The 24,033-nt window shown below is 37.3% G+C and overlaps 2 protein-coding genes across 4 annotated transcripts; one reads left to right on the forward strand and one right to left on the reverse strand.

The window, feature by feature from the left end:
- Positions 1-121: 121 nt before the first annotated feature.
- LOC113647314 (zinc-binding protein A33-like) lies at positions 122-2,143 on the reverse strand. 2 transcript variants are annotated; one of them, XM_047815278.1, is made up of 4 exons: positions 2,042-2,143; positions 1,480-1,926; positions 962-1,065; positions 122-246 (listed from the first exon to the last, which is right to left on the reverse strand). In XM_047815278.1, the coding sequence occupies exons 2-4, from the start codon at positions 1,876-1,878 to the stop codon at positions 234-236; spliced, it is 516 nt and encodes a 171-aa protein (XP_047671234.1). In that variant the 5' UTR covers positions 1,879-1,926; positions 2,042-2,143; the 3' UTR covers positions 122-233. The 2 variants fall into 2 exon arrangements, with proteins under 2 accessions (XP_047671234.1, XP_047671235.1); XM_047815279.1 differs by lacking the exon at positions 122-246 and having other exon boundaries at positions 973-1,140.
- Positions 2,144-2,870: 727 nt separating this feature from the next.
- LOC113647337 (nuclear factor 7, brain-like) lies at positions 2,871-6,665 on the forward strand. 2 transcript variants are annotated; one of them, XM_047815271.1, is made up of 8 exons: positions 2,871-2,908; positions 3,216-3,262; positions 3,378-3,824; positions 4,168-4,263; positions 4,353-4,583; positions 4,712-4,734; positions 4,821-4,939; positions 5,531-6,665. In XM_047815271.1, exons 3-8 carry the CDS (start codon positions 3,426-3,428, stop codon positions 6,073-6,075), a joined length of 1,413 nt encoding a protein of 470 aa, XP_047671227.1. In that variant the 5' UTR covers positions 2,871-2,908; positions 3,216-3,262; positions 3,378-3,425; the 3' UTR covers positions 6,076-6,665. The 2 variants fall into 2 exon arrangements, with proteins under 2 accessions (XP_047671227.1, XP_047671226.1); XM_047815270.1 differs by lacking the exon at positions 2,871-2,908 and adding an exon at positions 2,977-3,134.
- Positions 6,666-24,033: the final 17,368 nt, after the last annotated feature.

Here is a 24,033-nt window from a genome sequence, read left to right on the forward strand (position 1 = left end):
AGAGAGAGAGAGAGACTGTGTTTCTATTTTGACAATAATAAAATAACAGCACCACTTTTAAACCACTTAATTATTCTAATTAAAACTGAAATAATTGAATAAAATTAAAAGTAGGCTTTAACCTCGGCTGTTGCCTCCATCTTGGACAGAGGATCTGGCACTGTCATGCTTTGCACGAAAATGCCTCAACATGGACGATGCATTATTATTAAAGGCCAGCTGCTGGGAGCAAATCAAACACTGGACCTAAAAAACAGATTAAGGATAGACCTTGTCTCAAAAGTATAAAGTGTCACCCGCTTCGAATGTTATCACACTATTGAATGGATGTTATCAGTGGTTAATGGGCCCATCGATATGGTCCAGTAGGGGCATGCTGGATGAACACTGTTGGGGTCCAAAGTTACAGGTGCTGAAAACACACACATTACATTAACATGGAACTAGCTAACATTACATAATTCATTAATAAACAAATAGAACTGCAATTTTCAGAGAAATAATAACTGCAATAATTTGCTTAATTAGAAATGTAACCAATCATTATAATAATTCAAATTCTATAATAACTCTAAAATGTCTATAAGCCGCTACAACTCTCCATGTTTTCACTCAGTTTCTCTACTTACACTTCAAACACTGATCAGTCTGACGCCTAATCAAAGCTTTTCAGAATGAGTTAACTTGTGTTACATGAATACAAAATGAACATAATAATAATAATAATAATAATAATAGATATTATTATTGTTGTTTTTTTATTATTATTATCGGTTTTGTTTTGTTTTACTAAACAAACTCAGAAAAATGGTTGGCAAAAAGAAAAAAATATTTATGTTTAATATGTGCACACGCAAAGAAAGAAAGAAAGAAAGAAAGAAAGAAAGAAAGAAAGAAAGAAAGAAAGAAAGAAAGAAAGAAAGAAACAAACAAACAAACAAACAAACAAACAAACTCTTACTGTATTGGACATCCCAGACTCTGAACTTCAGGTTGGCCAGATCTTTTGCCACATGGATCAGTGCTCCTGAAAGCCCCTCTGGATGCTGCAGTGTGCACTGGGCTCTGCAAAAAATTCAGGAGTCAGTGTTGCCTGGCCACCCCTATGAAATATCCCTGGCTCCGCCACTTTTGCTGTGGCTTTGGATTCAGAAACACAGAGAAGCAGAGAGACAGAAACCACATCACTCACCTTATTGTACACGATGTTAACTCAGATCACTGATTATTAAGGGGATTGAACTGTACCTATATGTTTAATATGAGTTTATATGTAATATGACAGTAATAGCTACAGTATATTATCATTTACAATCACTTAGAACAGCTTTTGAAACGCACCAGAAGCAGAAGAAAATGTTATATATTATATATCTGCTCCTGTTCATGCAGGTGACACTTCAGATGGTGAAAATTTTAATATGCTGGAATGGCAGACTCAAAAAAAGCTATTTTATTTACAATGAACATCTTCTTTACCTTACAGTCTGTCACTTTCTCATCAGTGGGGCAGAATTTGTGGTTGGGGTGTTTTCTTGAATCCCGACACACCAAACACACCGGCTGTTGATGGTCCAGACAGAAGAGTTTGAGTTTCTCACTGTGCAGACTGCAGACTGTTTCAGACCCTGATGAAGATCTGTGACTTCTCTCCTGTAATAAAGTCTCACACAGGTTCTTCAAGGCCAGATTTATGGGAGGTTTATCTAGAGATGACTTTGTCCTACAAATAGGACATTCTCTGGATCTTTTGGTCTCCCAGAACTGCTGCAAACACACTTTACACACACTGTGACTGCAGTGCAGTAAAACAGGATCCTTGAAGATTTCATAGCACACAGGACAGGAGAAATCCTCCACTGAGAACTTTGAAGCCATTTTATTTTACTGGTCTCTCCAGTCCGAATGCTCAGAGTTTCACATTCACTTTGATAAAATGAAACACACAATGATTACAGGATTATTTAAACAGATGACTTTGTAGATTTAGTGAAATGTTGCTTCCTTTCAGAGCTGAAACTAAAAACAAACCTAAACTCACCAGAGCAGAAGACTGCAGGCTGCTTGTGAAGGACTGCATCTTAATATGTATACATTTTAATCCATTGTAAATGTAAATTTAAGAATGTTAGTTGATAAAACTCACTAAGGTCACTTCATAATGATGAATAATATGCTCATAATAAAGATCAGCATATTGTACTTTGGGATTTTTTAATAATTCCTATTCAAAGTCAACATATCTGTCCTTAGTTATATTGCGAGATCATTGATTGAACATTTGGTAGATGATAACAACCTTCTGAGCCTTCCAGTAGCTACAACATGCACCAACTGGACCATATTGATGGTCCCATTAGCCATTTAATAACATCCATTCAATAGTAGGATAACATTCGAAGCAGGTGGACAGATATGTTGACTTTGGATAGGAATTATTAAAATATCCCACAGTACAATATGCTGATCTTATTATGAGCAGATTATTCAGCATTATGAGGTGACCTTAGTGAGTTTATCAACTAACATTATTAAATTTACAGTTATAATGGATTAAAATATATACATTTTAAGATATATGTATATATGTATTATGTATATTTTATAATAGATTTTAAAAATAAACAACTTTTTATGATTTTTAATGTAATGATTATTTAGACCGTAAGCCTTTATTCTCACAAATACTATGAATTGTTTTGTACTTGTTCTGTCGCGCATTAATTACAAAAGCATCGTTTTATATTATATTAATATATTGTTCTGTGTAGAAGCTCGGGGACACCTGCTTTCCGTTTTCAGTGCTATTACCGTTAAGTATCTAAAAGCCGCACCCTAAAAAGTTATATGCGGGTACTTTAACCGTGCTTTCAGGAAGAGTGGCTGCCTTGACCGCAGTGCTATCTGGGTAATGGTGAATTAAGTTAATTTATTCGTCAATAAAAAACGAGAGCTAGCTAACTGCAGGAAGGAATTAGTGTTTGGAATTAGGAGGGAATTAGAATTAGTGAACTGGAAGAGTGACAGTTTGAACAATTAAATCTTTATTATAAATTCAGAAGACTTAAATTCATGACTGGAACATTTTGGACAAAAATTTATTTCATTAATCGGTACTCAGTGATCAAACATAAGTGAGTGTTGTGTGCTGTTTCTGATGTAACTGATGACTTAAACAGATCATAACTTGTCTCTGTGAAACTCCTCTTATTAAGGAAGGTGACTGCAGTCCTTCATAAACAGCCTGCAGTCTTCTGCTCTGGTGAGTTTAGGTTTGTTTTTAGTTTCAGCTCTGAAAGGAAGCAACATTTCACTAAATCTACAAAGTCATCTGTTTAAATAATCCTGTAATCATTGTGTGTTTCATTTTATCAAAGTGAATGTGAAACTCTGAGCATTCGGACTGGAGAGACCAGTAAAATAAAATGGCTTCAAAGTTCTCAGTGGAGGATTTCTCCTGTCCTGTGTGCTATGAAATCTTCAAGGATCCTGTTTTACTGCACTGCAGTCACAGTGTGTGTAAAGTGTGTTTGCAGCAGTTCTGGGAGACCAAAGGATCCAGAGAATGTCCTATTTGTAGGACAAAGTCATCTCTAGATAAACCTCCCATAAATCTGGCCTTAAAGAACCTGTGTGAGACTTTCTTACTGGAAAGACGTCACAGATCTTCATCAGGGTCTGAAACACTCTGCAGTCTGCACAGTGAGAAACTCAAACTCTTCTGTCTGGACCATCAACAGCCGGTGTGTGTGGTGTGTCGGGATTCAAGAAAACACGCCAACCACAAATTCTGCCCCATTGATGAGAAAGTGACAGACTGTAAGGTAAAGAAGATATTCATTGTAAATAAAATTGCTTTATTTGAGTCTGCCATTCCATCATATCCAACTTTTCAACATCTGAATTGTCACCATCTGAAGTGTCACCTGCATAAACAGGAGCAGATATATAATATATAACATTTTCTTCTGCTTGTGGTGCATTTCAAATGCTATTCTAAGTGCTTGTAAATGATAATATACTGTAGCTATTACTGTTACATTATGTATAAACTTATATTGAACATTGTACAGTTCAATCCCCTTAATAATCAGTGATCTAAGTTAACAATGTGTACAATAAGAGCTGAAACACAGAGTCTTCATGTAGTGTGTTAATTTATTTCAGGAGAAGCTCAAAACTGCACTGAAGCCACTACAGGAGAAACTAAAGATCTTTACAGACTGTAAACTGAACTGGAGTCAGACTGCAGAACATATAAAGGTTATAATCAATAACATGGTTTTGAGAGAATTCTATTCTCTATAATCGTAAAATCAGTTATATTTCATTTAATTTCCTCTTCACTGCAGATTCAGGCCCAACACACAGAGCATCAGATTAAGGAACAGTTTGAGAAACTTTACCAGTTTCTACGAGATGAAGAGGCAGTCAGGATCACTGCACTGAGAGAGGAAGAGGAACAGAAGAGTCAGATGATGAAGGAGAAGATTGATAAGCTGAGCAGAGACATATCATATCTTTCAGACACAATCAGAGCCATAGAAGAGGGGATGAGAGCTGAAGATGTCCTGTTCTTACAAGTGAGGATCATTTAGTCAGTATTTATACTGTGAGAAAGTAAAATTTCTTTCCATCATCAGAAACATCAAATTTCAGTGGTGTAAAAATGTAAATCATATCCACTGATATGTGCTTTGTTGTTTTCCAGAACTACAAGGCCACAGTGAAAAGGTGAGTGATGTGGTTCCTGGCTCTCTGCTTCTCTGTGTTTCTGAATCCAAAGCCACAGCAACACTGACTCCTGAATGTTTTTGCAGAGCCCAGTGCACACTGCAGCATCCAGAGGAGCTTTCAGGAGCACTGATCCATGTGGCAAAACATCTGGCCAACCTGAAGTTCAGAGTCTGGGAGAAGATGCAGGACACTGTCCAATACAGTAAGAGTTTCTTTCTTTCTTTCTTTCTTTCTTTCTTTCTTTCTTTCTTTCTTTCTTTCTTTCTTTCTTTCTTTCTTTCTTTCTTTCTTTCTTTCTTATTTTTGCTGACTGTTTTTCTGTGTTTGCTTAGTAAAACAAAATTAATTAAAAAAACAATATTTATTATTATTATTATTATTATTATTATTATTATTATTATTATTATTATTATTATTATTATTATTATTATGTTCATTTTTTACTCTTGTAACATAAGGGAACTCTTATTCTGAAAGGCTTCCATTCTCTTCAGACTGATCAGTGCCGAGAAACTGAGTGAAAACATGGCGAGTTGTAGCGGCTTACAGAGTTTTTAGAGTTATTATAGAATTTTAATTATTATAATGATTGGTTACATTTCTAATTTAAGCAATTTATTGCAGTTGTTATTGCTCTGAAAATTGCAGTTCTATTTGTTTATTAGTGAATTTTGAAATGTTAGCTAGTTCCATGTTAATGTAATGTTATCCTAGCCTGTGTGTGTGTGTGTGTGTGTGTGTGTGTGTGTGTGTGTGTGTGTGTGTGTGTGTGTGTGTGTGTGTGTGTTTTCAGCACCTGTACTTCTGGACCCCAACACTGTTCATCCTGAACTCGTTGTATCTGATGATCTGACCAGTGTGAGACTCAGTGATGAGAGACAGAAACTTCCTGATAATCCAGAGAGATTTTATAAATATTGGTGTATCCTGGGCTCTGAGGGCTTTAACTCAGGCACACACTGCTGGGATGTTGATGTTGGAGACTGTACAGGCTGGTATGTGGGTGTGATGACAGAATCTGCTCAGAGGAAGGGGGGAATATACACCAGAAGTGGAATCTGGTATGTGTGGTTTTATGAAGGTAAATATAGAGCACGTTCTACACCACAGATATTCACTCCCCTCTCAGTAGAACAGAGACTCCAGAGGATCAGAGTGAAACTGGACTGGGACAGAGGAAAGCTGTCATTCTTTGACCCTCTCACTAACACATGCTTACACACTTTCACACAAACATTTACTGATACATTACTGCCATTCTTACATGTTTTTGCTAATGAATCTCCTCTAAAGATCCTCCCACTTCAGTGCTCTGTAAGAGTGAATCAGATCAGTTAGAGCTCATATTGTTCTATTTCAGTTTATTAATGAAATATTGCAGATTAAATGATTCAGATTCTTTGTGAAAGTTTGTTGAAAGTTGAAAGAACACTTCATTGTGAACTTATTAGTCCTGTGGCCTTTGTAAATAATCATAAGTATACTGTATTTTGTTACAGGAAAGGCTTTTGTCTTTTATTTTGACATTTCTGTATTGCGATTATTTACTTCCGGTCCTAAGCTACGCCCTTTTTTTTTGTTTAAGATGCGCGCTCGCCCTGGCTAGTGCAGTGTATAGTATAGCTCGGTATGCCAAATACGGCAATAACTTCGAACCAGAGCCGTGGTTAATGTGTTAAAGATGTTAAATAAACTGAGATACTGTATAAGCATTCTGTCTGTTAATGTGTTCGTTTTGCACAAATGTAAGACAGCAGATTGTGAACAATGTTAGCTGATCATGATATCTTAGATTATTTGAATTTATTGATGTATTTTAAATCATTAACCAGAGACTTTTGCATGTTTTGTTTACATCTCAGCTCTTATATTGGTTATATGGTGAATGGATTAATGTTCATAAAGGATTAAACATCATAAAACCATCAGTAAAAGTCTCATCCTTGTTCGGGTTGCATGCTACAGCGTTATTACTTTTAAGGTTCAGCCCGGATATTTGGCCATGTGCTTCTGTTTATGTTCTGTATCACGTGTCTGCCCCACTCTTGTTTACTCCTCTCCGTCTCTACACACCTAGAGCCTGTTTCAGAAAGGAGGTTAAGTGAAAACTCTATGTTAACCCTGAAATGAGGGAAAGCAATGTTTAAACACCTCATTCATTGCACACTCTTCAGTTACACAGAGAGTATCTAAGTGAATAAAATGTCCTTTTATGGATGATCCTGTAGATGAAGAGTCTGTATTAATTCGTAGGGAGTTACATTTACTTCGGGAGAATATTTTGAGGTCCAGAGTGGATTATTTGTCACATCCCTATGCATATTTTTTTGAGTGGTATAAGACACATTCATAATCTCAAAATCATCAGCAACGCGGCGCAGTTAAATAGACATGACAATATACACATAGGGAAGAGGGACCTTTTTCAGTAAGGAGGTTCAACCAACTCTGACTTTAAACTTGAATTCTGAGTTGACAAACCCTGAGATGGGAAACTCTGATTTTTCGGTTACAGAACAGCTGAAATGAGTTAGTTTTATCAACTCTAAAGTGACTGACTCTGAGTTAAGCGTGTGCACCACAACTATAAAAAGCCGTTATCAATGGAGCACAGATATAACGAGTCACCATGGCAACAGGGCCAGACAAAAAAAAGTCTGCAAGCATATGGAGAATTTAAACACGTATTTTAAATAAATAAATAAATAAATAAATAAATAAATAAATAAATAAAAATGATAAAAAATAAAACCCTATACAGTATACACCTTTAATGTTGGGTGAAATGTTTAGCTGGCTGTGTGTTATGTGTTAATCTGTGTAGTGGAGGAGAATTCATGCTCTCAGTTTCCCTTCACCTGCAGGTTGTGGTTTTACAAACAGATAGATTTGTGACAAATATTCAAACCTTGCGAAGGAGGAGACTCATTAATATTCATGAGTGTATCTTCCTGAGCTTGTTCAAACATTAACAGGTGTGATCATTGAGAGAAACTGGGTGATGTGAAGATACTGGAGCATCCTGATGTTGGGTTGAAATAGCTGATTAAAAGTGAGAGTTAAACACAAGTGTGAATTATTGTTAATAAAAATATAACTATTACTAAGTAAAAGTCTACAGAGTAATTAGTGGGCCACATATGAATTGGGTCGTCCAACCTGCACATCAACATTTATAATTAACACGTGATGTTCAACAGAGATCAAGATTTATTTTGTAACAGATTCTGAGTTCAGCTTCTCAGTTCAGGAGCTGAACTGAAGGATAAACACATCACAAATATTTCAATCCCAACATATTTAATGTGTTTCAGTGTGCAGCTTTCTTTTAAAGTGAGATGTGACAATTCCAGCTGACTTCTTTTACACTTTTTCAGTGAGTACAGTGTGTGAATTGGATGGAGAGATGCTTATGTTATGTCTGTACTAAACAGATGTCTTGCTTTTGTGTCTGCTGAACATTTTCATTTATTACCTAAGAATCAATAAACTGTAAATAAATACCTACTTATACATTTGTGGTAGAGATTTTCATTAGGAAGAAATAACTGAACAAAGACAGGATATATTTCTGTAAGTCTAGAAATATAAACCACAAACTGAGAGCAAACAGCACGTTTTTCTTCTTCATCATCATCTCCTTTTTCTTTAAAAAAAACAAACAAACAAAAAAAAACCGCATAATCGAGCTATTAAGAGTAGCTTTATATTGTAGGAGCAAAGAACAAGTTTGACATGTTCCTAAAGATCTTTATAAATTTAACTCTGTTAGAATTAGTAATAAAGTTGTACTTGATTTTAACCCAGACAGAGATACTAATAAAGTTTTGTGTGAATATTTTCTAGAATAATCTGTTTGTTTGTTCGTGGCATACTTGTACAATTATTTTGTTGTTGTTTTTAAAGAATTTTATTGCAAACAAAACAAGAACAACACAATTCAAAACAATTAAATAAAAAAACTGAGTCAGGGAGGATAAAAGTAACTATCAAATAACAACAGATCACACACACACACACACACACACACACACACACACACACACACACACACACACACACACGGTTGATCAAGATTACCACAGAGATCTGGGTTCGAGCTCCACTTCAGGCAGCATCTCCTGTTATAGTGGTCAAATAAACCAAAACAGTGTATTTGAATGAAAAGCAAAACTCAGGAAAGCCACTTTAGATGAAAACAAAAATATTTGAGCAAAATGTATTTTTAAAGTCCAAAACAAATGCACAATTGTTACATTAGCAGAGTTACAGAAACATCAGCTGGGGTTATAAATCTCAATGAAATAAAGGATTTGACAGGAGAATATTTATACAGCAATTTAAATGAAATTTCACTCAGCTTGTTAATTAAAATATATTTAGAAGTCCAGATTTTTTTCCACGGTATATTAGGAGTGACGTGACATACGGCTAAGTACAGTGACCCATACTCAGAATTCGTTCTCTGCATTCGACCCATCCAAAGTGCACACACACAGCAGTAAACACACACACCATGAACACACACCTGGAGCAGTGGGTAGCCATTTATGCTGCGGTACCCGGGGAGAAATTGGGGGTTCAGTGCCTTGCTCAAGGGCACCTCAGTCGTGGTATTGCCGGCCAGAGACTCTAACCCACAACCTTAGTATTACGAGTCAGACTCTCTAACCATTAGGCCATGACTTGCCCCACATTATTTACAAAACCATCCCAGTATGACATCACATGAGGTACAGTGACAAAGAGTTGTTAAAAAGATGCTCTAACTCTTTTATTGTTGTTCCTGGAGAATGAGAAACTTCTTTTAAATCTATTTATTTGGTTGAATATCTGACAGAACAGCGGCTGAGAAGAAATTCGAATAAATGGAATAAATGAAATTTGTTACACTGTCAATTAAAAAAAATCTATTATAAAATATACAGTCCAGATTGTAAGTAGTTTCAGGATGACCTACTCTATGCTCATAATAAAGAGAAAAACAAATTTACTTTAGAATTTTTCAATAATTGCTTTTCAAATTCACCATATCTGTCAATCCATTTGTGACAAGAAGCACTAAATACAGATAAATAAATAAATAAATACTCAAAAAATAGGAATATGGCAAAATATTAGTTGATTAAATCAAATCAGATGACAAGTACTGTGTCAACTCCCCCATGCTCACAATAAGCAACGAAAAACAATTTTATTGTGGGTTTTTGAAGTTTTAGCTTATCAAAATCACAGTCTATCTGTCAATATAATTGTGCTATGAGCCAAATTAAATTAAACTGTTAGTTGATCAACCCAAGTCAGATCATTTCATAATGGCCTATTCTATGGTCACTAAAATGATAAAGAATTTTTACTGTGGAAATTTTTAATAATTGTTGTTCAAAGTCACTGCAGCTGTCAAAATAATTGTACCTGAAGGCACTTTTTAATTCATTATAAAATTTACATTTCAAATTGTTAGTTGATCAATTCAACTGAGATCACTTCAGGATAATTACATTCTCTGTGCTCACAATAAAGATAAAAGAATCTTACTGTAGAATTTTGTAAAGTCACTATATGTGTATACAGGGCCAGCCCAAGGGGTTATGGAGCCCCAGGCGAGACCATGAAAACGGGCCGCACTGGTGTAAAAATTGTCACAGTGTTTCACTTGTCACTGCAATTTGACAAGTGAAATTAAAACACACAAAAATGACAATTTATGCATTCAAGTGTAGAAGTTTTTATTAAGTGCAACATATTAGAGCAACAACTGTAGTCCAACAGAACTATAGTACTGTATGTATCATCAATACAAATATGTAAACAGTTTGAAACAAAGATAAGTGCAAGGAATTTAAAAAGGCAAAAATAGTATCAAATAAAATATAAAGAAAATATTAAAAATAAACAAATAAATAACAACAAAACAGAATACAAAATATAACAAACAAAAAATGCAGCACAGACTAAGTCTTCACTTGTGTGACTTTTTTGATGCAAAATCATTGATAACATCATCATATTTTAGCTCCACAGATGTTTCATGGTTTATGCTGAGAATATCAAGTCCAGGTAAGCGCTCCTGGGACATGGTGAATGGCAGGTATGTTTTGATCAATTTAAGCTTTGAGAAGCTTCTTTCTGCACTGGCTACTGTAACAGGTAAGGTCAGTCTAATTCGAAGAGCTATCCAGAGATTGGGGAAAACTTCAGTCAAATGCTGGGAGTGAATAAATGACAGGATGCTAAGCAGGGTCACTTTGGTTGAAGACAGTTCTGGCAAGTCTGTCAACTCAAGAGCAAGTTCCCTGCCACTGATGTCAGAGTCATTTGTTATTGATAGGGCTTTACTAAGTGTCTCACACTGAGCTACCAATTCACAGTGCCAGACTCTTAAAATTGAGAAGCTCACTGAACTTGTCTCTCACTTCACTGAGACTGACAAATCTTTCTTCAATAGATGATTTGGCAGCATATACAACAGCATTAAAGAATGTCACTTCTAACTTCTTTAATGCATCCATGAAAGGTTCATCATGAGCTTCATAGGTGAAGCAACGTTTTGTGCACCTCAGCCTTTTTTTGCTTTAGTGTGGCTTCTACATTCTTGGCATCACAGATGTCCTTGGCTGTTGCCTGAGCTGCTGCAAAACCAGAGACTCTGTAGTCAGTGAGGGACCTGTGTGTCTTATTGAGCAGATCAACAGTTACATCTAACTACATATCAGAGGACTGCATAAGCTTGCTTACATGCTGGACAAAGGAAAGAGGGTCATACCACACCACAGAGCAAATGGAGAAACGGAATGAGCCCACTTCCTCTGCCAAAGACTGAGCTTCAATTCTGAGGTTTCCATCACTGGTCTTTTCCCTCACCCCCAAGAGAGCTTCTCTTACTTCTGCAGCCTGATAATGTAGAGCCTCTACACTTTTAATCCTGCTCTCCCACCTTGTTTTCCCACCTTGTTTCTGTCCAGCCCTTTACACTGATTTCCACATGTTTTTTAAGTATTGCCCACCTTTGAGAAGCTGCTATGTAGATTTTTTGGAGGTATCCAAAATAACTACGTACTTGCATCCAAAGAGTCTGGCTGCATCAGGTAGAACTAAATTTAGTGTATGTGCACCACATGGTACAAAAAATGCATGTGGATTCTTATCCAGCAGCCTTGCTTGGATGCCCTTGTGCTTGCCTCTCATATTTGCTTCATTGTCATAAGCAATTCCTCTGCAATTATCAAATGAAAGATTGCGTTCTTACAGCTTTTCAAGTATTAGCTTTGACATTTGCTCACCAGTGGTTGCTTCAGCTGCAAGGAATCTGAGGAAATGGTCCTTGAGAGAGATATAAAGGTCATATTCCATCAGCTGAGAGTTTTATTACCTTTTTATTACCCTGACAGCTGCTATGACAGCTGTTATGACAGCTGACATTATTGATATGAAATTAATAAAGGTCAAAAGTCATACCACTGGTCTGGTAGATGTATGTCTTGACTCCAAGTAGTTAAAGAGTCCCCCTTTCCCTTCCACCACCCTGTCTTTCATATTGTTTTAACACCATCGTGTCTGGTTCCCGTAGACAGGTGATAAGTAATTAAAACAAGGACATATGTTTTTTGTCTGGTTCCCGTAGACAGGTGATAAGTAATTAAAACAAGGACATATGTTTTTTAACATAAATGGGTTTTTAAAAATGGGTTTGTTTTTGACCCCCTCAGAGGAAGCAGTATTGTAAAACAAGGACCTATGTTTTGTTGTTGTTTTTTTTAAATGGAGATTTATGACCCCTCAGAGGAAAGTAGTGTTGTTAAACAAGTCCATATGTTTGATTGACTAGATAGAGATAGGTACTTAAAACTCGTGTTTGATCCGGGGGTGTTTTGCGATAGGGTTACCCCTCCCCTTAAACACTGGAGCAAAGCTACTGAGGCCGTAACTTTTGATCGGTGAGAATGGAGCAAATTTCATAAATGGTGTAAGGATTTTGACTACATTGTTCGAGAGGATTTTTCACCAGAGGTCTACGAGCATAAATGGTGGAGCGACTGTTCAACTCATCACCAAATATACTGCATTGAAGCAAGAAATCTTTCAAAGGATGAGCTATCACTGTATGTATCAACAATGATTTTCGGTGACTTCATGTCTGATAAAAAAGAGAAATACGAAGTGAGGTTTGATCCAATCAGCTGGCACGATCTACAACGCTACTTTAATCAAATCGATTATTTATTCAGGAAAAAAGCTGAAGTCGATGACGGAGTAAGAGTACAACTAAACTTTGATGAGGAGTGACTCCGCCTTCCCCTCCCTTCCGCCTTCCCCTCCCTCCGCCTTCTTCCGGTACCTGTACCACCCACATCACGCCCCACTAAAAAAGTGTTTTAAAAACGGCTGCATTTGTGTATGATGTATCGGCTGTTTGAACAACGATGAGTGAAAATGTCTCAGGAATTCTTACCTTACTTTTACAACTCACTCGCAATCTTGGATAAAAATGATGATGAGACGCGTTCCAGTTCTAAAGACGAAGAAAATACAGGTGAATCACTCGGAAATAGAAATCTGACCTTTCAGCATTCAAATGATGATGAAACCGACGGCTGTCTTTCCACTGCCGCTTTAGCGGTCATCCGAGGTGTCATGACTACGCTTTTGGACCGGATTATTTATGAAGATTTGAGAGATAACTGTCATGGATGTGCCATAGATCACCCGAGTCAAGCCCAACACGCTTGTTTGTTTGAGCCTGAAGCCTACTATCTGCACACGAATGCCTTCAGATTGCTGAAAAAACTGTTTAAACCCTGGCTGAAATACACTCTGGTAAAGGCTCTGAAATGATGTGGAATAAAACACACACCATCCCTGGAAAAAATTCTAGGCATCGCTGAAGCTATCATATGCGACTGGCGGGATGAGCCTAGCATCAAAAGTGTTTTAAGTGAAGCTAAAGGCAAAACCATAGAAATTTGGCAGCGACCAAGTGTATGAAGATGTTGTGGATTACTGGACCTCAGTTCTGGAGCCGCCCGAACTGTCACACACATGGAAGACTTCACAGAGCGCCATGTCTATTCTGTCTCCGAGAAAGATCTGAAGTCTGAGTTCACCTCTACTCTAATCCTCTTCCTTGTTATAAAGAATGTGTTTATCCACTAGAAAAACTCATGAACATCGTATTATGTATCTTAACCCATATATCTGACGTGTGTGTGTGTGTGTGTTTTTTTTTGTTTGTTTGTTTTCTTTTTTTAAAAAAAACTGCTCAGAAAAGAAGAAGAATGTTGATATTACTAAAATATTACACAGTTGATTTTGATGCAGTAAATGTAAACTAATCAAGTATTATGTATCTTAGCCTATGTATCTGACGTGTGTGTTTTTTTTGTTTGTTTGTTTTCTTTTTTTAAAAAACTGCTCAGTAAAGAAGAAGAATGTTGATATTACTAAAATATTACATGGTTGATTTTGATGCAGTAAATGTAAACTAATCAAGTATTATGTATCTTAGCCTATGTATCTGACGTGTGTGTGTTTTTTAAATTTTAAAAACTGCTCAGAAAAGAATGTTGATTACTAAAATATTACACGGTTGATTTTTGACGCAGAAAATAAATAATAAAAAAAATTGTATCACTAGTCACGTGATGTTTTAATCATTGACATTCTGATACTTCAAAATGAATGAGCGGCTGTTGAAGAATGTGTATTACACGCCGTCTGACCCCGGCTCGTACGGAGGTGTTGAGAGTTTGCAAAGGGCTATAGTTGAGAAACTCGGTCAAAGAGTTAATGATGACGAGATAAAAAACTGGTTAGCGGAGCAAGATGCATACACTCTTCATAAACCGGTGTCTACAAAGTTTAAAAGAAACAAGGTTTTTCGGAAAAACTTAGATGAACAATGGCAAGCAGATTTAGTCGACATGAGCAATTTGGCGGAAAGTAATGATGCAAAATTTTTGATAACGTGTATAGATATTTTATCTAAGTACGCTTGGGTGCACGTGTTACGAAACAAGACCGGCGGTGAAGTAACTAAAGAAAAAAGATTACAAAAAAATTACAACCTGATCAAGGGAAAGAATTTTTTAACAACACTTTTCAAAACTTAATGAAAAAACACAACATTATACATTTTGCCATGGGCACCGGTCAGAAAGCTGCAGTATGTGAAAGGTTCAACAGAACATTAAAGACCAAGATGTGGAGATATTTTACAGCGTTTAACACGTGAAAATACACGGACAGGGTGCAGGAAATGGTTCATGCTTATAACCACAACCGTCATTCCAGCATCAAAATGAAACCTGCTGAGGTCACCGCAACAAATTCGTTCACAGTATTTAAAACTCTTTATGGGTTACAGTCGTTAAAACCCAAGAAAATAAAATTCAAGTTTAAAACCGGTGACGTTGTTAGAATAGCCCGTTTGAAAGGACAGTTTGAAAAAGATACGAGCAAAATTTTACGGATGAATATTTTTCAATTTCCGAGCGGATCCCTAGAGATCCCCCTGTATATAAATTACGAGACTATTATGGTGAAAAAAATTGAGGGAATGTTTTACGAACCTGAGTTACAAAAAAATCATTATATTATTAAATCAATCGTTCAAAATAGAGAAAATCCTGTCTGAAAAGATTCAAAACCGGAAAAAGGTCTGTCTGGTGAAGTGGGTGGGCTGGCCTGAAAAATTTAATTCCTGGGTTCCTGCTGAAGATGTAGTAAACATTGAACTTTAGTGTTTAAATAGACTCATCACAATCATACCAATTAACTATAATTGATAATCATGGACGAGTGTGGATTCTATATGACTCTTCCGAGCAACACGTCGAAGGACATTTACCCTAATAACAAAATATCTCAATATACAACTAAATTTGCCAAACCCATCGATTTGAAAGGGGAGTGGGAAGTTTCCCTTTCAGAAGTTCAATATGTTCACAGTTGGGATACATTTTCAGAGGAAGACTCCACGTGTTCCGTTGTTTGGAGGGAGGGCAAAGGAGTAAGCAGAGTATTATTTAAGATAAATCATGGATATTATAAAATTATTGAAGATCTAGTTAAAGAAATCAATGAAGTAATAAAAATATCCAAACTCAGCATTACTATAGTTTATAACCCTGCAAAAAATAAAATAGGCTACATATGGACACCTCAAAACGTATTTCTTCAAAACCAGCGGAAAATTAGCATATATGCTCGGCATGACCCCGGATATAGCAATAACGCAGCTCGTCTCAGAAGCACCGCACCCCGCTGATATTCACGCCGGATTTTACACATTGTATGTATATACGGACATTATCGAGTACCAAAGAGTCGGTGACAGCTTTGCCCCGCTACTCAGATGCGTACATATAATGCGTACGAACCACATTACAGATATTGTAATCGAAGTCAAGTCGGATCAAAACAAACACATACCTTTTACTTATGGGAAATATATAGCTAAACTACACTTCAGACCAGCTAAACATTCCTTCCATTTGTAAAGAAAAAATGATAGAGAGAGGACAGGTTAACCCACAAACCTACATAGATTATTACGTCGCTCAAGCCGGAAATGGACTCCCGTGATTTCAAGGAGCCCCCACCATGTATGGTTCGGGGTTAGGAGGATTATTCAGAGGCTTGTTTAGAATGGCAATTCCTTTCCTCAAAAAGGGATTTTCTATATCCAAACCTCATTTAAAAACGTCAGCAAAAAGTGTTGTTGGCGATGTTATGAGCAGCATTATCAGTAAAACACATAACCGGAATCAGGACGGTTCGGGTCTTACCTTGATTTCACGCCGAAAATCCAAAAAGACCCCCAGGACAATGACACGTGATTCCTAATAAAAGACATAGGGTAACTAAAACTAAGACCAGTGTTAAAAGGAACAAGACAAGAGTCAACAACCATCAACCTGTCTCTCAAAAAAGAAAGCTGTTGAACATTTTCTAAAATCATGGCTCTCTTACACGGACTATCCGCGGAGTGCACAAAGTCCGAATTGGATATTTTAACACTACCTTATACACAGACGAGTATTGAAATGTACACCTATATCGAAATACCCCCGCTTTCTGCTCTGACAGACAACGGTCCTCTGGAGTTCTTCGTGGCTGGAAATGGTGAAGATTACCTGGATTTGAACAATACATTTATTCATGTTGCCTGTAAAATGATGATGGCACCAATATAGCTAACGACGCAAAGGTGGGGGTTGTTAACTATCCTATAGCTTCTCTTTTTTCACAAGTTGATATAATGCTGGGTGACCGCCTTATTTCTCAATCTAGCAATACATATCCGTACCGAGCAATTTTTGAATAACTCCTTAACTATGGAAAGGATACCTTGGAAAAACAATTTTGTGCAGGATTATTCTACAAAGACACAGCGAGATATATGGATGCCACTGACCCTGCAGATCGCAATGAAGGTCTTAAACAAAGGGCTCGGTTTAGTGCTGAAAGCAACACTTTTCACCTCATTGCTCACATTCACTCAGATATATTTTTTCAAGATAAACTTTTACTGAACGGTGTCGATTTGAGGGTTAAAATGGTTCGAAGTAAAGATGAATTTTGCTTAATGAAGGAAGGCAACATCAATTTCGCTCTGAAAATTCTCAATGCATCTCTTTTCGTGAAGAAAGTTTCTGTATCACCGTCAGTGAAACTCAGACATGCGCATGCGTTGCTTTCTGCTACAGCTAAATATTCCTTAGAGAGAGTTTCTATGAAACTCGCATTTGTTCGCAAGAGAATCTTTTCCTCGGACCTTTGCCTAAAACCATAATATTTGGTATGGTGGATAACGACGCCTTCAGCGGGGCATACAATAAAAACCCTTTTAATTTTAAACACTACGACGCAGAGTTTGTAGCTTTGTACGTAGACGGTACTCAAAATCCTGCAAAACCATTTCAACCCGATTTCCAATCCAATTATGCGGTAAACAGAGAAGAGTATTCACGTGGTTATACTTTGTTTGCACTCAATCTGAATCCTGACGGCGACTGCGGTCAACACCTGTCATTAATAAAATCTGGGAACATGCGAATGGAACTCAGATTTCGACAACTCCTACTGAGAATGGTGTATCTAATAGTCTATGCTAGTTTTGACAGCATTTTAGAAATAAACAACCGAAGAAACGTACTCATAGATTACCAGTAACGTGTGGATACCATAAAACTAACTGATGTTATGAGAAGCTGCCACCGTCTAGAAAACATATTCCGAGGGGTTGTGGCTAGCGATGAATTACCTACAATCCCTCTGAGAAAATTCCCAGCCATGTTCATTGTGAATACACATCCGAGACATATGCCGGGTGAGCACTGGCTAGCGTTATGTCTTAATAACGAGTTCTCCGGGGAGTTTTTTGACTCCTACGGAAACAGACCGGACTGTGCGCTCTTTCCTGATTCTATTCAATACTTTTTGAGTAAGAACTGCCGTGAAATAAAATATAACCCCGTTCAAGTACAAGATTTTACTTCAGTTTGTTGCGGACAGCATTGTGTATATTTTCTGTGTCACAGAGCTAAAGGTTATAAGTTTAATAGTATTGTGTCTATGTATAGCAAGGATTTAAATAGAAATGACAAAACAGTTTCTTTTGTGAAAAAAAATGTATCCTAGAGTAAATAAAAAACACTCAAACACTCATTTAGTTGTGTGCAATGTGTAAACTCTCTGAAAACGTTTCATTCACCTGTGTAGTGTATTATTTAACCATGATGTTTCACAAGAAAATTCTTACTGTATAAATATTTTATTGAAATAAAAAAAGTAACAATACAATGGAGCAAACTTAATCGTCATAAGTCATTTTCAAAAATCATGCCAATCACTACGAATAAGAACAGGGGGTGGGAAATCATAGTCTCTGCTTTTAGTTGGTGAAGGCGTGAGGCTTCGAGTGGGGCGGGGGTCATTAGATCTTCTGATGTCAGATATTTTGCGTCGAACAGCGCCGTTAGGTATTGTTGAAAAGGGTATATTTATTCTAGCTACAGTATGCAGCAATTCTGTTCAACCTAACGGTCTCCGATCCTCTGAAACCTTATGAGGTGCCGTGAGATTTTTAAGCAGATCCACCATGTGAGATCCTTTGATCGTGTTCCCGTTAAAAATAAATTCACCCTCGTCATTCCACGAAGCAGCATCGCCTGATTTTAAAAGTTTTTCCATAATGTATGAGGCATTTCTTTTACACCTCGCTGAAACATTAGCACGCACCTCATGTGAGATCTCATCACCGCGGGGTTGTGAAACTTCGGTCGCAGTTGCTTCTGTTTTGCTTTCTGGCGTTTTTGGTAGGGTCAGTGTCAATTGAGCTGATTCCTGATCACCCAGTTTAACCAAGTTTAAAAACTTTTGCAGGACCGATGTGTAGAGTTTTACCTTCTCGTATTCATTCAGGTCCGTCCTTGACAAAATTTGACGCATTGCTTCGTCCAAGTGCTTCGTTCAACGGTGTTTCTTAAACTCTCTTTTTCTGTCGCGGTATTTCTAAGCTTGTCAAGTTGATGTTGAGGGACTAAATACATTTTTTCAGCTGTCTCCATGTTAACTGTTACGGGATGCTATCAAGCTGCTTATAAACGGGACAGCAACGCTGAGTAGTGGTAAAAGAAAACCTCCAGTTTGATTAATTACTTTCCTTTTCTACAGTAGCTCTTTTATCCGCGAAAAGTTTTGTCCACTTTTTCTGCTTTTTTAATTCTCTGTACTGCTTCACTGTTAGCGGGATGGTACCTCTGAGCACGTCTAAAGCTAATTCACATATGCTAAGAATGAGTTCTGTAGGTGCGTCGTGCAATATAACTTTTCTTTTCTGGGGTGGAGCCTCGTGTAACGCTTTCAACAATGGAAGTGTTTTTTTTCAAGCGTATAGACATTTTAGTTTTCAGTAAAACTTTTTCTTCTTCTTTTCTTTTTTTTCTTGCGGTAACAAACCAGATCGGAGTCTGAAGTCTTCTGGTGTATTTGATTTTAGGTCAACAAATAAATAACCGTACGGTCTGGTGGTGGGGTCTTGAAAACATTCTAAAAAATATTTCCTGTTAACCGGATACATTTGTTGAGCTAGCACACTGATCTGTTTATCTCTATTGTTTTTTTTTTTTTTTTTAAAAAACATGTAATTGCTGTTCAAATTGATTGTTCTACTAAACTTGCCTTGAAAAAACAAATTCTGAACCAGATATATGACGCTCAGATTTCTGTGATGCGTGTATTTAGTAAAAGCTTTTTCCACCTCCTCGTTTTTACTCGCAGATTCCATCAACTCATCTATTATTACCAAATTTGTTTTGCTGGGAGGAAACAGTTCGTCATCACACAAAGAATCAGGGATTCCTTGAATAAAATTGATGTTTATTTTGGTCATCAAATCATCGTACAAAGGCTGCCAACATGAATAAACCCATACAATATTTTCAGGAAGTTTGGACAATACCTCTTTACAATTTTCCAGCAGCATTTTGATAAAATAAGATTTCCCACTATTACTAGGTCCACATACAATACATGAAAAGGGCAGTGGCAGCCTCGTGTCGAAAGAAGTCACATTCATATTTTTCCTTGACAAGTGCTCACAACTGTGCGGCTACAACAATCAAATGAACATACAGACATACATACATACATATATACAAAAAAGAAAAAAAAAGAAAAAAACAGTATAGGTTTCAATACCCGTAAGGGAGAGTTGTGAAATCAGGAAATAACACACGTTTATCATACACAACCCTGAACCTTTTTACTTGCGTCTGGTTTCTCAAATGAAACCCCTTTTTATCTTGAGTGATTTGATTGTGCGACGTTATAAGTTGACCGGGTTTATCGGGGTATTTCACTTGATCGATCATGAGATCTGTCAATGATTTCAAATTGATAACTTTGGAATTGGTGTAATTTTGAGTAAATCCCTTAGCTTTCATTGTTGTTTTTCCTTTTTTAGTTTTGTAACCGTAGGTTTTAGGACTTGTGCCTACAAACTCTACTATTTGATCACCGTCGTCTAGTTCGCTGGTAAGACCCCCCAAATAATCGCTCAAAGGCGGCATCCAATCCCCTTCTTTACTTTTAAAAATGACGCTGTCTGTGTCGGTGTACAAACAATGGCGGTTCAAACGATCCATCAGATTGTACAGTTCAAGTCTAGCATACACAGTGGTGAAAATACCTATGAACACATTAGCATTCCCCGGTTTCCTATCGTCCACATAACGCCACTGCACAAGAGCAACCTCATCAGACAAAAAAGAGAAGTGACTAACGTTGTAGACACCTGAGAATATGAAGTTTAAAAATTCTGCAGGATCTCTGATCAGAGTTGTGTTTGATCTGTCCGGTCTTTGGCACATCTTGCCCCACAATGAATTCAACGCTAGTTTAGCCACAGACCATTTGGCAGGATTTAGGTTAATGTTATTTTCTTGCAATTCAATTCCCTCATTACACTCGTAATTTTTAATATATTCACATTTTGTGGATTCATCGACTACCCAGGATGGATACCCTGAACTTTCCTGCTTTGTTTGAGAAACATTTTAATGTAGTCTGTAAACAGGTTTTTGGATCTTTCAGGAAAATGCCAGACTTCAATATTTGGTAACCTTTCTCGATGGCTTTCGCTAACTCGACGGAGGCCCACGTACCCGTTAGAGTTCGTGCCTGGTCTGAATGATCGCAATGTTTTAGTTGTTGCTCGCTGACGAGGGAAAGCACTTTTCACAGCCGTGATAAAAACAACCGAGAAACTCAAAAGCCTTACACGTCTGACCCACTTCACAATATCCGTCAAAGAAATATGAACCAAACCTGACTTCACCTTCGTTCAGAGCATGTTGAATAGGTAGGTTATGTGTGGCGGAAATGTATTCGAGCCACTGAATGGCAGGTGTTTTTCTGATTTCTGCCTGTTGATGTAATTACCGAGAGGTAGAATGGCGAGAACGTTTTTTTCGAGAACCATTGTACTAAATATCTTAAGACAAACGGAAACAATCGTAATACATTTAAAAGGATCCACTGTTGTACTTTTTTGAAATTACATTTCTGAAAACTTTACAACCTTTTCTCAAAATGTCTACATCATTTACACAGTATTCAGTCATCTCTTTCTTGAAATCAAAAACTTTGTCAGACACCATCGCATACCACTTGAAAAAATCCTCCCTGTCTTTAGACATCATGTTATCCACACCATAAAACCGAGGTTCGGGGTACGGTTCTACATAGTTTTGATTTTCTAACGTGTTCCAGAACTGAGGAAAATAAAATTTCTTTTTTTCTGAGAACCCCATGGCCTTAGGAAGATTGCTAAGCTTCATGGGTAAGAAAGACAGGCTATCGATGTATTTCTGGTTGAAATCGGTATCGGTGAAACACAGTATCTTTCCGCCTTGTGCAATAATCTTGGGCGTGATTCCTTCTTTCACTAAATGGTTTAACAAAAGGTATGAATCAAACCCTCTAGCATTATGCGTGATAAAGGTATAACCTCTGAATCTCCCACGGCGGAAATGTCTAAAAAACGCTGCGATGCATGTGTCACCTGAAAACACCCATGTCTGACCACGGTAATTAATACGGCATAAGAAATTACCTATATGAGTGCCCGTTTCCTGTCTAGTTTCAAAATCATAAAAAATGTATCTCCTATTAGACTTTTCCCTCTTTAAAGGCTGTATAAATCACCTGTGTTCACAATCTGTATCAAGTTTTTCACCACAGAACTGACACAAACTCTCAGGGCACACGTGATGTTTAAGACCAAATGGGTTGCGGTACACGCTATTACACTTACTGCAGTAGAAAAATCTGTTGCACTGAGAAAATTCACCTCCTTCTGACTGGCGCAATGCTTTGTGACTATCGAAACAATATTTTGATCTACATAACCTCATACAATCCTGGCATTTTGTTATGTTTCGAGGGTGTTTGTAGCAGTCTACATCACAACAAACGTTACAACTATATACACAACGATGGTTCCGCATATCCTTAACCCCTGAGTGTCAGAAATGACAGACATAACTACATCCCAATAATCCAGTGATGCTTTTAACACCGTAATAGTGACTGTCATGCAAAAACAAGTACAACGTTTTTTCATGGGGGATCTTGCTGGTTTGAAAGAAAGAGAATCCTGCTTTATCGCTAGTTTTGTACACAATTACAATTTTACACTGTAAATGTGACTCAAATTTACACACATCGGCAAAGGTGACGGGTGTATTTTCAGTTAAACCTACATCGTATTGGAGCTGTTTAGCGATTTTTTCATTTTGAAAATCGCTTTTATCACGATTTAAAAGCTGTGTAACGCATAATGCAAAGCACATGTTGTCTTTATTGTAAAAAATATACAAGTGTCGCATCTTCTGTACAACTTCTGAATTGAATATTGTAGCAACTTTCTGTCTACAACCTATACCACCGCGAGGTGGTCGAACTATCTGTACTACCAGTTCAAGCGAATTATCCGTAAATATGTCACGATTACTTTGAATGATATTTTCGAGCATGGTCAAAAAAGACTGTAAATCGATGGCTCCATTGACTAGTTGAATGTGAGATGACACATTGAGTGTAGCACCTCTAATTTCAACGGTGACATAATCCTTAGTTGAAATCATTTCATTCGCAACTTCTACCACACTGTTTAAAATCTCTAAAACATAATTATAAAATTCAGCAAAACTGTTGACATTAGCGATAGAAGAAAAATTCACTCTTCTTATGATCTCTGTGTTATTGAAGTTTAATTATCCTAATATTACTATCTACACCATGGCCTATTTGATTGTTTTCAACACTAGGTGACGGCGCATTGTCAGCGTGATCTAAGGGTACATTTTCAACACTAGGTGGCGGTTCGTTGTCAGCGTGATCTAAGGGTACATTTTCAACACTAGGTGGTGGCGCATTGTCAGCGTGATCTAAGGGTACATTTTCAACACTAGGTGGCGGTTCGTTGTCAGCGTGATCTAAGGGTACATTTTGAACACCAGGTGGCGGCGCATTGTCAGCGTGATTTAAGGGTACATTTTCAACACTAGGTGGTGGCGCATTGTCAGCGTGATCTAAGGGTACATTTTCAGCACTAGGTGGCGGTGCGTTGTCAGCGTGATCTAAGGGTACATTTTCAACACTAGGTGGCGGCGCATTGTCAGCGTGATCTAAGGGTACATTTTCAACAGTAGGTGGCGGTGCGTTGTCAGCGTGATCTAAGGGTACATTTTCAACACTAGGTGGCGGCGCACTGTCAGCGTGATCTAAGGG

The sequence above is a fragment of the Tachysurus fulvidraco genome, chromosome 6, assembly GCF_022655615.1.
Source record: "Tachysurus fulvidraco isolate hzauxx_2018 chromosome 6, HZAU_PFXX_2.0, whole genome shotgun sequence".
In the NCBI taxonomy this organism is placed as follows: Eukaryota; Metazoa; Chordata; class Actinopteri; order Siluriformes; family Bagridae; genus Tachysurus; species Tachysurus fulvidraco.